Source organism: Pelecanus crispus, chromosome Z (assembly GCF_030463565.1).
Source record: "Pelecanus crispus isolate bPelCri1 chromosome Z, bPelCri1.pri, whole genome shotgun sequence".
NCBI classification, from domain to species: domain Eukaryota; kingdom Metazoa; phylum Chordata; class Aves; order Pelecaniformes; family Pelecanidae; genus Pelecanus; species Pelecanus crispus.
The window spans coordinates 46,121,537-46,135,994 of NC_134676.1; the positions used below are offsets into that span (position 1 = coordinate 46,121,537).

At 42.8% G+C, this 14,458-nt stretch overlaps 1 protein-coding gene across 1 annotated transcript in view; it reads right to left on the bottom strand.

The window, feature by feature from the left end:
• PTCH1 (patched 1) overlaps window positions 1-14,458 on the bottom strand; it is a 67,117-nt gene that overhangs the window by 13,164 nt on the left and 39,495 nt on the right. The window contains exons 13-18 of the mRNA XM_075725929.1: window positions 14,320-14,438; window positions 10,737-11,136; window positions 9,955-10,264; window positions 4,177-4,319; window positions 1,934-2,117; window positions 160-440 (exon numbers count right to left, since the gene is read on the bottom strand). Coding sequence (XP_075582044.1) covers window positions 160-440; window positions 1,934-2,117; window positions 4,177-4,319; window positions 9,955-10,264; window positions 10,737-11,136; window positions 14,320-14,438 — 1,437 coding nt within the window. The remainder of the gene's footprint in view (window positions 1-159; window positions 441-1,933; window positions 2,118-4,176; window positions 4,320-9,954; window positions 10,265-10,736; window positions 11,137-14,319; window positions 14,439-14,458) is intronic.

Here is a 14,458-nt window from a genome sequence, read left to right on the forward strand (position 1 = left end):
AGCATGAACCCTACCCCCTCAAGTTGAATAAATATGTAATGAATGATGCAATATACATACTCCACCAGAGGCCCAGACATAAACAAAACCTTCCCGACTACAGCAAGAGCTATGCTGAAAGGAATTTGACTTCAACAAAGACCCTTATAACAAACTTACAATGATCCCAGCCGTCCAGGGGTTTAGGAGGAAGAGGGCACACACCAGAAACGTGCAAGCCAAAACCACGCTAATGGATAAGAGGAGCCAGTGACGAAGCCCAATGTACTGCTCCCAAAACAGAAACGGGTAACCGTTTGGGTAGCTGGCGATCCCCAGGCTGGTGTAGTTACTACAGATAGCTCTCACTTTCTCGATAGCCTCCACGAAGTCAGAAGTTTCACGCAATCCATTGAGGTAGAAAGGAAACTGAGCATATTCTATGGGCTCAGCTGCTGGAACTGGGAAGAGTGACAGCAGTGTTAAAATGTGTGTTTGGAAAGAAGAAGATACACAGAGAGCACGATTAACAAAACACTTTGTTCTCCACAGCAAAATGCTTAAAGGTGTTGAATTTAGATTTTAGTTCTTTGGAACAACTGACATTTGAAAAACTCAGTAAATTGAAAGCTAAAGCAGTACAGGAGATTATGAACACAGTCTACATCAAGTCCCCCAAACAATTCTATATAATTTAACAGATATATTTCAATATAGGTATTTAATCCTTATCAGTGCTATAGTAGTTTTTACTGAATACCTGGCCAAAAATCCCTAAATGCAATATAAAGTAGAAGATCACATCATCTTAAACACTTTATCTGAATGCTCTTTGTTAATTCAAGTGCAGCTCCTTTGAAATCAAAGGTCATTTCCCTGAGATCAACTGAGGTCCGCTGACACAAAACTAAAGAAAAATTATGCTCAAGCAGGCTGGTTGGTTTTTCAGATTTCCACTGAATATTTTGAAAATCAGATTCAGAGATCCATGTTCTGTTACTGATACAAATGACTGGGGAAAAAAAACCTTAACATAAAAGTAATGGTTTACTGAGGAAATACATAACTTTTTATCCTTTAAGAATTTAACAAACCAACACTCTCCATACTTCTTTTTGAGCGTAATGCTAAGTCTACTGTATGACAAGGGGAAAAAAAAGCCTCCACAACAAGCATTTTGTTACTGCCGTTGTGTGTTCCAGACCCTGCAGGGTCATTCAGTTGACTTGCTAAACACGATTTGCCCTATTATAATCTCAACTATAAATTTTCATTAAGACAAGACTTGGCTGACTGCCACAAAGCTCTAGGGTTTGGATACACTGAAGCACAACTAGCTGGTTACCCAATCACATTTCCAAGCGCACCAGTCCTCTCCTATATGCCCTCTCCCCTTCCCCACTGGTGTCCAACTAGCAATCCTCCCAATAAATTGAAAGCTGAAGCAAAGCAATGCGAACTGGAACTGGTGCTCTGGAAAACAGTGAATGGCATGGAATGGGACTGCTCCCCTACCTACGTAGCTCTTGGACCATATCAATGTCGGTAGCTTAGCATATGAGCTAACTTGATAAAATTCCCCTAGGTATTAAGAATTGAGGATAAACATGATATAATCTCAGTGATGAAATTTCAGAATGACATAGGCAGGAATTTCATGCAATCTCCAGGTTTCTCTCACAGACAGAACTATCAGGTGACACTAGAAAGCAATGCTTACTGTAAGTTTTTAGATCTTTAAATGGTTATAAAACTAATTTTTCAGTGTGATATAACCTTGCAGTGGTGCCACACCTGCAATGGTGCATGGGTCTCCTATGATTAGAGTGACACAATATATTGTCCTGTTTAGGCTTCTGTGCAGCATCAGCCAACTACAGAGTTACTGGTTCTTGAAGAAAGGAGTGGGTGCACTTATATAAACTGTAAGACATTAAGACGAAATGCTACTTACTTCTCAGCCTTGTTTCTGGCATATAGTCTGCTTTGTCATGGACCCACTCTGGGCGGTGAGGCCGGATGTTGGCTTGCGAGGCAGCATAGGCCACAGGGTCATTGCTAACCCAGGCTGTCAGGTAGATGTAGAAAGCATTTGGGTTAATGATTCCATCTGCATCCACCAGACGCTGTTTAGTCAACTGCAAAATGGAAAAAATTAGAAGACTTTCAGAATGAGTTTTGCTTTCAGGGTTCTTGCCGTAAAGCTTTCAACAAACGGCCTCGAGATGCAACACACATATAGGAGGGGAAAAGGAAAAGAGTATGAATCTTCACTTGAAGTGACTTACCAGTAAACTATTGTTTGACAATGAAAAAAAATCTAAAAAACTACAGTGACAGTAGAAAAGTGGTTATTTATAAATTAGTACTCATATAATATTTACAATAACCACTAAATCAGCGGACAGTTCCAGAATAGACTGAACCAATTAAATCCGAATTCTGAAAGCCTGCAGCCAAGAGTGAAAAACAACCAAGTTGGAGAAACATATTTAAAGACAGGGAAAGAAAACCTGGCAAGAGTCCCTATACACGTCTGTGTGCAGTTAACCTCTGTTGTTAACACTGAAGGAAATGCCACCCAGTAAATGGAGGAGAGCTATAAAAATAAAACAACATCTGTATAAATTTTGCTAACACTTGCCTCCTATGACCTACGCATTCAGAAAATGCCCAGCGTCAAGAAAGCAGACGAGTGCCCTGTGTTATTTGGGTCACTGTGGGCAAATGCATCTGTGGGGTAAACAGCAGTGGTACGCTTCTAGGGTTCTGTAGCCAAATCCTGCACAGCTAGAGCTCTGACAGGGGACTCGGTGGGTGAAAAGTATTACTGGGGGTTTTTGTTTTGTTTATTTAAAATTCTGGCTCGGCTCCAGTTTCAGGTCTTTTTAATGAAATGAAAAACAACAGTGACAGCCGTTAAAAAAAAAAAAAAAAGCTGGATTCCAAGGATCTGGATTCAATTAGTCCACAGGATATGCAACAACTGTATGTCTTCAAGCTGTCTCTGGAACTGCACAGTACAGCGCTCAGCCCCTGTGGGTGCACCACACTTTTCTCCCTCCCAGGCACAGGAAATTATATCAGCAGCTGCAGTCCAATCGCATTTGTTCCACAGTGTACCTGGTACACTCTGCTAAACAAAATCTCACTGAAGGTTTTCTCTTCAGCTCCCTTTCTTTGCTTAATTCATGGCTGAATCTTCATTCAGACCTGACAGCATGTTGCATGTTGCTATACAGCAGTGTGTTTTACACACCATAGTAACTTTGAACAATGTACTCCGTAAATCTGTCACCTTTAATGCCAGGAAAAAAAGAAAGACAATAAGCAGATCTGCCAAGAAGCTCATTAGAAAGACTGTTTTTCTGCCTGGAAGCACAACGAGTCAATGATGACTCCAGGAGAGGAGAAGTTAGGTTATTGTAGAGTTTTTTCTTAGATGTTTGAAAACTGATTTTCGTGTCAGGAGTCAAACCGAATGTGTTTCTACCTACCAATGGCTACAGCAAATGCAGTCATATGCTGCGATACCCTTGCAAAAAAACCTCAGACATATTTTATTTAGGCAGCTCAAACAACTGCCATTCTTAGTTCTACAACAGTATAGCTGTATTTAGTGATGATGGTACAAGAATATGATACAGCATGTAACAATTTCAGTCCCCCTCCACTATCATTCATCAACATCACTTTACGTGTTATGTTTTGCATAAATGGTAGGAATTAACCAAATAATTGTAAATGCTAGATTCAAAGCCACAGAAGAAAGCTGTCAACCCTGTAAGCCAATCTGATTCAAATCAGAAACAATGCCACTTGGGCAACAAGGCTAATGTTGGCTCTGTCTGGCATAGGACCAGAATCCATCTACCTATGGATGCAGCAAAGCATTTTCCACAACAATTTCAGTGGAAACCGAGTTTGTCAGACACAGAAGCAGCACCGAACACACATCAACCAGTAATAATCAAGGGTAGGCATTCCCATTGTTGATTTTGAACACTTTGCAACACAGGCCAGACTGCAGCTAACAAGTGGCTTCAGCAAAGTCAGTGAGGCCATGCAGTAAGGTGTAAGTCAGGCATTCAATTAATCAAGTTGAAAAAAGAGACTACGACATGCTCTTTGCATCTCCCCCTACTCCTAATGACTTGTATAATCCTGTATAAACCAGTATGGACTCTGATACAGTACCTGGCTGATGTCAATGGGCTTTGCTCGGTTGCCTGTTTGTACCAAGAGTTTGTAAGCCAAAACAGCATCATCAGATCCATTTTTATAATTGTTGTAAGTGATCTTCCCTGTTTCCCAGTCACTGTCAAATGCATCCTGAAGTCCTGAAGAGTTAAGGGAGGTAAGGGGAAGACAGAACAAGCAGGTAAGCAATCACTCTTAGGAACAAATTTCAGCAGGAAGAAACAATTACTCTCTTTCATAGCTGAATCAGGAAGAAAATTATCCACCAGCTGCCTCCTACATTTGGGGCTCCTCATTTACTGTCAGTGTGTGGAAAGGTAAAGTACCAGTTGCGTATCCTGTATTTTGCCCAAAGGAAGGCAGGGGAAGCAAGAAGGTGCAAGTGAGAGGCCTCAAGTCTTCCCATGTTGTGCAGACCAGCAAAGCTGAGCTAGCAAGCTGCAGATGCAATGCGCACGAGCGTAAACCAGCCTCCCCTCAAGGCAAAGAGGAGATCTTGTATGGGATCAGAACCCTCTGGTCCTGCATCCTTCTCGGAGCCTTTTGAGAGCAACCTAGAGCTCTGCTTGGAGAAGTATAGGGGGAAGAGTTAAGATTGTCTAGAATAAAAAGTGGTTTTCCTAATGAGCCACAATTCCAGAACCATCACACTCAAAACTCCATATGCATATTTGCATTTATCACCTCTTTCATACACACCCTCCTCAAAACAAAGCTGAAGCCTTGCCCTGACCTGGATGGTGCCAGAAGAGAAAAGGGCTGAGTTCAGCCCTGATCCAACTTCACTGCCTACCGTGGAGCTGAAACCAGAGGAGGCATTTAGTCCATTATCTAGAAGGGAAACACTCTCCATACTCCCCCCTGCCTCACCAAAACCCTGGCCGAGGGCGCTGAGCCACAGAGGACACACACCGCTCTCATTAACTGTTTTGGGCTACTGCAGAGCACTGAGGCAATAGCTTCTACGATATAACCAGAAATTCCACTACAAGGCGGAAAAAAACCCCACACTCAAACTTGCAACTTCAAACAGCAACTCAGCTGCTCCTCGAGCACAGCGTGAGTGAACACGATTTTGTCAATTTGTTCCATCTGTTCAACTTGTGCAGCTAATACAAGTCGTGGGATCTGCTGCCAGCACATGTAAAGATCACAGCCAACACCTATTCACTCTCAACTGTTATTTTCCTCTTTGCCACCCTTCAAGGGGGAGGGAATACCTCACAGCACAAATTTGGATCAGATTTAGTACAGGAAGCCACAGCCCAGTACAAGGAGGTTCTGTGCAAGCAGATGACAAACCGCATGTCCAGGGAAGGGAAGGAAAAGGCCAGGGGAGTGGCGGTGGAGGGAATCGCCAACCCACCTTGCAGCTGTGCTGAGGAGCCGTAATGAAAACCGTCATTACAGATCGGATAGCTTAGCTACAGCTGTACGGAGATAAGAGTGCTGGAAGAGAAAATGCACCCAGCCAACAGGGCCTCCGGGCCAGAGTACCTGCTCCCATTTACAAACTCATCCCCCCTCCCTTAGAAAAACTGCCTCCCATGTCGTCCTGCCAAATCCTACCCACTCGTGAAGCCAACAGGCTGAGAACCAAGCGATGAAAGAAGCCTGCCAGACCTCTGCATGCAGCCCTCCAGCACCTGCTCAGGAGGAGGACACTCTGCCATCAGGTTTTCTGGCATCGCCAAAGGACTTCAAGGCCCCCTTTAAAAAAGCGTTGTTTGCTGGTGCCCTTGAAGAGGGGAAAACATCGCTTAGGACATGCAGAAGTATCAAGCCATCCCTCCTGTGCCAAGTTCAGCTCCATGTGAGTCTCTCAGAAAGTGGCCAGGTGACAGCATTTGTGCTATCGTATCAGTCATATGAAAGACACCTTTGGGAGGTTAAGAGGAGGCTGTCAACACAGTACATGGGAAAGGAGGAGACCACCAAAGAAAATCTTAACTTACAGTAAAAATGGCTCCCTTCGGCAGGAAGAGCACACAAATTGCTATGATAGACAGCGTATGGGGGCAGAGCTTTCAGACTAACATCCAACCCATGTCAGGGGGCTCCACAGACACACAATAACAAATATGTCCATTGGCAGGTGACATAAACAATTTGTGGTTGCAAGGTACGTGAAAAAAGGGCATGTACATTTAACATTACTGCAGCGGGTGAAAACTTGGCTCTCTTGCATCTCCCCCCCTCCCCTGTTCTCACAACTTTGGTCATCCCTCAAATCCTGCTCCCTTTATTCCTCGGCTGGCTTAACCACTTTACACTCTGGGTTACTTTACTACTGACCTTGCTGAAACTTAAAGTTTGCGGAAAGAACACCAAGAAACCACTATTGGTTGTGCTTGATTTCTAAGGAATTTAAAATTTCAGTAATTAAAATTTCCCATAACACTTTGAAATTAATAGCAGAGTTGCTGCTTCCAAAGCAAACAGCACATACATTACAAACTGTTCATACCAATGATTTTAAAAGATATTTAATCTTTTATAAATGGGATTAATGAAATGTTTCTGGGCAGAAAGATAAAAGTAACTTGTTGACCTCTTTCTGCAGAGAAGTTATAAAAATTAAGGGACTTTTTAAAATCTTATATATGGGATTTTTTTATATCAGCAGTCACTTTTGCTTAAGGCTTCAGAAGAAAGTGAAATCCTCCAAAATTATGTGGGATGCAAGAATGGGGGTGAGGAAGGAATTCCTACTGATTCATGTGAACAGCTGGCACCATGAAACACCAGATAAGATTACCCTTTGCAAAAACAAACCTAATTACAAGCCACCAGGGACTTCAAGCTACCTCATTTACATTCAGTCACTTACAGAAATAATGTTAACATTTCCAGTTTAAATGAATGATCAGTGTTAACTCTTCTTCTGCTGCATTTTCAGTAACAGAAAATATGCTCACATGGTATGATACCAGAAAGCAAAATACGAGAGAACCTCTGAAAAAAGAAGTGCGTTAGGCTGAAGGCACTCCACTGCTAGTAAACAAGGAGAAATGTATGGCTAAGACCAAGGATGTCTTCTTGATAAAAAATGCTTTTGTTCACATGCTGTTGCTTCCCTCATTCTGCTGGACAAATGTGTGTGTGTCAGAGGGCCATCTTGAGCCATTAATCTCTAGCACTGAATTCCCAGTCAAGTCAGCAGGAATTAGCCATGAAGTTCAAAGCTGCCCCTACTTTGGTTATCCTGGTCCTCCAGCATATAAAAATGCACCAGTAGAACTGTTCGCACCTCACAGAGGATCCTCCCTGAATCCAGCCTAAAACTGTACCTTTTTTGTAAATTCTGTTTTCACCTTTCCTCTTCTTTACTCCCTCAACATCAGCCCCAGTTGGTAACGATCAGGTATTATTCTATTAGTGTCTGCACCTTGAGAGAATTTCCTGTGACAAGTGTGGCAGCTATAACAGTTTAGTTGCCCCTCTGTTACATCAGTGTCCTGTACCACTTTAAAACATAACTTCTATTGATATATCTCAATATCCTTTGTCTTTACAGCTTTGTGAATGCAGTATCACACTCTGCGAAGACAGCCCTGCACCTTTACAAAACAGCTGGTTTGTATTAACTGTGCCCCTCTCGGGGAAGGTGGGGAGGAGGGGTAAGGACACAGACCTAAATGCTAGTTAGTAATCATCATGAATTAATTCTAAAGCTTTGGGTGATCAACTGGGCAAGCAATGCACCTTCCATCACAGGGCTGCCACGTCCACTTGAACCACTGCAAGTCACTGCTTCCTGGGAGTGTCCCTGACCATTCCATTATAACATTTTAGCTCCGTGCACCCTGTCAGTATATCCAGGGCACCAGGAATATTCACAGCTCCTCTAGTCGAAGAAAAGAGGAGGACAAGGAAGAAGGACAGGTAGGCTAACATGGGCTAGAAGGGGAAAGGTAGCTATGGGCAGTAAGAAGAGAATAGGAACACCCCTAAGAGAAGAGCAGATCTGGAAAGGTCACATATGAGCATGGACATACAGCATGGACATACAGCACAGAGAAGATGATGTGCAGGCCCTTGGCATTGGGTGGAGGCCACACAAACAGTCCTTAGCCCAAAGAGGTGATTACAGAGAGGACAGGGAGGCATCCAAAGTGGAAGAGGTTCAGGAAAATACATGGTGCGCCTGAAAGAGGGGGAATGCGAACGTGAGCACCCCTGGGAGCGACACCAAGCGAGCTAGCCTCCAGCATTTCACCCTGAGAAGCCAGCAAGGGAGCAGATCCAAGGGCACCTCTTCATTACTTTACTGTTGGCAGACTCTGCTGAGGTTCAGTACTAACACGTGAAGATCCTGCACATGATCTCAGATCTCCACCTCCCTCACAGGTTTGGGGGCAGGGGGAAGGTGGAAGGAGGGACAAACACTTTTTTTCCTACTTTTTTGGAACAACCACAAAAAAATACCCACAAAAGAAATAAAATAAATAGTGGAGTTACAAGAGAATTTGGAAAGGCATGTAGAAAGATGCTTGCTTAGAAATCTATAAAGTATAGCAAGGTTCCAATCCAGCAAAACATCTAAGCTATGTTGATTTTTCTTCCTGCCAGTAATACCTTCCCTTAACGGTTCAATATGCTTATGTAAGCAAAACATTTTCAGTAAAACTTCCAGTAAGTTGACCATAATGCATGGATACAATATATTTAAAAACCATTAAAAAAACAAAGCTGCTAGCTGAAACACTGCTTTGCCTGGTTTATCAGTGCATTAAACACACAGGAAACTTGATCATTGTGTTTACATGCGTCACTTAAATGCATCCACTTTCCTAATATTGCCCAACATTTTCAGAAGGAATAAAATACCCCAAACACTGGCAGTTACCTAAATGTTGTCTAAGAATCACTGGCTGCACTGGTCATCTGTAAATAGTTAAGGTTAAAATTTACAGTCTCACTAGGTCAGCACAATTTATTTTTCTGTTGGCAAAAGCTTCTTGAAGATTCTCCTAACAGAAACACAGAGGTAGGACAGAAGTACTCCTGGGGAAACTATGTTTGTTCACAGCAGAGCGCTGTTAAATTTGCTGAGATGTAACAGTACTATTTATTTTAAATACAAAACAGTTATTTGTCTCAACATATGTAATTATAGTAACTTTAATAACCTGACTTCAATATAATTACCATGATAGTACCTGAAGGGCCATGCCTTCTCTTGTCTTCCCCCTCCCCGTGACAATTCAGGACAGAAAAAGCAGCACCACAGAAAGAGTGAAGACACTTGACTGGCAATCTAGAATGTATAGTAAATTCCCAATCCAATAAAACACATAAGCCACACAGAATTTTCTTTATGCCAGCAGTCCCAGTTGAAGCCAACAGGATCACTCATGTGGTGAAAGTTAAGCCTGTGACAAAATACATCGCTGGATGGGGACTTTTCATTTACTGTTCTCAAAACACTCGCAAACGTTTATTTTTTCCAAGACAGGGAGCCATATTTGGCCATTAATTATACAGCAGAACTCCTCATTAGCTGCTTAGAAATTAATGGCATGAGATGGCCTCTCATGGATATAGTCTCTTAAAGCTTCAAAACTGTCTTACTGGGGAGTAAACTTAGCCACAAAGAATTTAAGTGTTGGAGAAACAGCGAGTCAACGTGCGAGTTCAGATCAGCAGCTAGGCATTCTCCCTCTGGCTCACAGTCTTCAACCATGTGACTGTATTCAAAGAGGGGAGCATTACTAGCGTGAACAAGTGGTTGCTACTGTAGAATTAACAAAAGTTCATCCAACTCTGTCTTACCTTGCAGCCAGTCTCGAAAGTAGTGCAACCACATTTTGGGAAGCTGCCTATCCTCTTCCAACAAAACGTATGTCACATTGCTGAAACTTCTGTGAAGTTCGTAAAGTAAGTGCTGGACATTTGGATAGTCTGCTTTCTGTGTCACAATATACATGTTGTAGAATGAAAAGTACTTGAACTGTGCGGCAATAAAGTCATATTCTCGTGTTTCCCGTGGTACAATGTCTGTGAGATCAAGTCCATCTCTCACCCGGGTAGTTCCATAAAGGCTGAGCCCAAGTAAACCCAGAAAAAGAAAAATAACCACAATCTGCAACAGAAAATGGAAATGCATTTGGGTTTAGGTTTCTAAAGAAACTAACAATTTGTAATGGCACAGTGCAAAGCCAGGTTCAAAATTAACACCCATCAGTCTACTTTCAAGCTTTTATTTCTTGGGTTTTTTTTTTTCATATACATACACACTACAAGGCTAAGCTAATCTATGCTTTATTGAAGGGGAGAAATTTATATCATAGTAAAGTTTAAAAGTGGCTCTAGTTTCACTGTTCACAGGCTTATGTTACCAAAAGTCACCGAAACCCTCACTTGTCACTTACATTTGAAAAGTATGTCTCTACAGCACTCGCAAGATAGAATATTTGAAGCGTGAAATTAGCTGTAAAATTATTAAGAATTGTTATTCCAAAGGAATTCTATTTAATACCACTGCCAGGATAATTTTATTACTGGGAAAGGCAGAAGTCTATTTTTGAAAAACAGGTAAATAGTTCCCTGATTACCTTAGCTTTCGGTTTTAGGAGGAATGGAGCATAATGCTTTTCTGCAAAAGATGAGAGTGTCCACTTTGTACAGGGTGGCTCAAGGCAATGCATACTGGAGTCTGAGAATTGGGAAAGCAAATCCCTCGTCGAGCTTGTGCTTTCTGGGCTCTGGCAGCTAAGATTATCTTGCGTCACTGTCACTGGCTGCACAGATATTTCTGAGCGAGGCTCTGCTGTGGTGTAGTACACCTGCGTATGAGGATCATATTCTGTGCGCAACTGCACTGTAGACTGCATTGTAATCTGAGTTTCATGTGCAAAACTGTGGCTGCTGTACGGGGGTGGAGGACTGTAGCAAGTATTGTCGTTTTCCGCATATGCTTGAGGCTCAATCTGAATTACTCTAGTGACACACGGACTGTAAGAGAAGAGAAAAACATCTGTTTGCATTTAGATGGATCTTTATTTTAATCAGACTACATAGGATAACCTGCTTCCATCTGAGACTGCTTCTACTACTATTAGACGGTTTATATTAATTAATCGTAACGCTTTGATGTGAATTTTATTCTGCACCTTTAGGAAACATTTCTCAAACGTGGTTCAAAGTGTAGGCCTCTGAGAATATGTGCGCCTTTCTTGTGCTCAGCAAAGAAGGAACCAGCATCTGTCTGAAGACATTGACATCTACTCACACCACTCCATTAATTACACAGGCTAATCAGGTCAATACCCAGGTAGTTGCACACACAGAGTCTGAATCACAATTGTCTTGGGTTTGCGTGGCAAGGTTCTAGTAGCAGGGGAGCTACAGCGGTGGCTTCTGTGAGAAGCTGCTAGGAACTTCCCCTATGTCCGACAGAGCCAATGCCAGCTGGGTCCAAGACGGACCTGCCACTGGCCAAGGCCGAGCCCATCAGCGACAGCGGTAGTGCCTCTGTGATAACTTACTTAAGGGGAGGAAAAAAAAAACACACGGGGACACAAACTGCAGCCAGAGAGAGGACCGAGAATACATGAGAGGAATGACTCTGCAGACACCAAGGTCAGTGAAGAAGGAGGGGAGGAGGTGCTCCAGGCACCAGAGCAGAGATTCCCCTGCAGCCCATGGTGAAGACCATGGTGAGGCAGGCTATGCCCCTGCAGCCCATGGAGGTCCATGGTGGAGCAGACATCCACCTGCAGCCCGGGGAGGACCCCACGATGGAGCCAGTGGATGCCTGAAGGAGGCTGTGACCCTGTGGGAAGCCCGCGCTGGAGCAGGCTCCTGGCAGGACCTGTAGACCCATGGAGAGAGAGGAGCCCACGCTGGAGGAGGTTTGCTGGCAGAACTTGTGACCCCATGGGGGACCCACGCTGGAGCAGTCTGCTCCTGAAGGACTGCACCCCATGGAAGGGACCCACGCTGGAGCAGTTCGTGAAGAACTGCAGCCCGTGGGAAGTACCCACATTGGAGAAGTTCATGGAGGACTGTCTCCTGCGGGAGGGACCCCACGCTGGAGCAGGGGAAGAGTGTGAGGAGTCCTGCCCTGAGAAAGAAGGAGCAGCAGAGACAACGTGTGATGAACTGACCACAATCCCCATTCCCCATCCCCCTGCGCTGCTCAAGGGGAGGAGGTAGAGAAAATTGGGAGTGAAGTTGAGCCTGGGAAGAAAGGAGGGGTGGGGAAAAGGTGTTTTAAGATTTGGTTTTATTTCTCATTACCCTATACATGTTCTCACTCCTCTCTCCTACTCAGTTTTGACTGATAATAAATTGAACTGATTTTCCCCAAGTTGAGCGTGTTTTGCCTGTGACGGTAATTGCTGAGTGATCTGCCTGTCCTTATCTCGACCCACGAGCTTTTTCGTTATATTGTCTCTCCCCTGTCCAGTTGAGAAAGGGAGTGATAGACCAGCTTTGGTGAGCACCTGGCATCCAGGCAGCGTCAAACCACCACAACAATATGTGTGTGAGTTTGCATCTACATGCCCATGCTGAGAATTAAGCTATTTAGATCAAAATGTAAACACATGACATGGTGAATTCTTCTGTTTAGAACTACTGAAGTAACTTAAATAATATTTGGGCCTTCTGGATAAGATCTCAGATATTTGGGAGGCAGGTTGAAACCACTTGCCATACACTGACCGAATGTTTTAAAAATTAAGTAAACACATGTGAGGATTAATTCCCAGGAAGGATGGGCAACATGAAGAGACAAAATTACAGAAGCAATTGAAGCATTCCCTTTATTTTAGTCTATGCAAGACCCTAAAAGATACCTAGTTTATTTAAAAAAAAAAAAGAAAAAAAAATCAGAGACAAACCTCTTCCTGTAAATGAGAAATGACAAATTGATGATAGAAAACAGTATCAGAGATTTTTCATCAAGTGGACAAATCCTATGAAAACAAGAGGAATTCAGAATGTTGCCTACTTAAACAAAGCAAGCTCTCATTAACTGCATGTCTTCATATGTAAATGGACCCAAATTCTGACACACATTTGGTGCAACTCTAGATGAGGGAACAAGTGGGAGGTCCGATTGCCCTGTATTCCTGAGAACAAGGGCTCCAAAATTCAAGCACATGAGGCAATCCACTGAAACTATGACTGAATTGGAAATAGAAAGTAGGAGTCCTGACTTGAGATCAACTCCCTGTTCTAACCACTCCCTCAAAAACAAAGTTAGGAGAGTGCTTTCTCTCTTTGACATTAAAATTAAAATGTCAAACTATGTCAGCTCCTAGGTGGTGTGTAAAAGACTAAGATTACACAAGGTGGATTCTCGACATCCTGGTGATGACAGTAATAGTACATGTGTAGAAATGTAGCTGATCCTCTTCATTGCAGGCAAAAGCAAAAACTAAGGTAGAAAACATGCTTAATTTCTAAGCAGTGGCTCCACTAATGACAGCAGACTCCTCCTAGCCCCACTCTATGCTCAGAGCTGGCTGTGTATCAGGTAAAAGTGTGTATACACTCTTTAGAATGGCAGCATTACCATTCTAAATTACTACTGTAGCCATAACATTATCAAGAAACATTATCAAGCATTATCCTGTAATGGTACTGATCATCCTGCATTCTTTGTAGTCCTATGAAAAGTCCAGCTAAGGGGCAGTCATTTTACAGTTTATACATTATGTTTATGTATTTAAGTTTAAAGGCATAAAAACCATAAAAAATAGCACATCGTGTTTAACTGAAAGTAAGGCTTCTCAGCACCCTGAGTTAGGTACAGTCTTCCAAGATTATCCAATACTAGCACTGGACAATTTGCAGTACCCCGCAACATTCTAAAAATACTTGAAGATATTCCTAAAGCACGGATCTTTTATCTGCTTTTAAAAAGTTGTCCTCCAACAGTCAAAGTGAACATACATATGAATGAAGGGAAAAGTGTGTGTGTGTGAGAGAGACAGACAGACAGACATTATTTTAACTTTTCCCCTCAGTCAGGTAAAAAAACAAGGTAGCAAATGGAAGGCAGTAATGAAATCATAACAATAACATACTGACCCCGCTGCAATGAAGAACTCCGACTCCTGACAAGGAATGGTAGCATTGATTGGTGACCACAAAAAGGACGCACCTGATACATCCATCTATTCTCACCTTGTAAAACAGCAGAATATATCCAGTCTCCTGTCTTCCCGACGATAAAGGTCCATGCTCAGGATAGCAGGAAAAATCAGCAGAACCATAGCAAAGTTGAATACCACCACCACTGCTGCCTAGGGATCAATCACAGGAG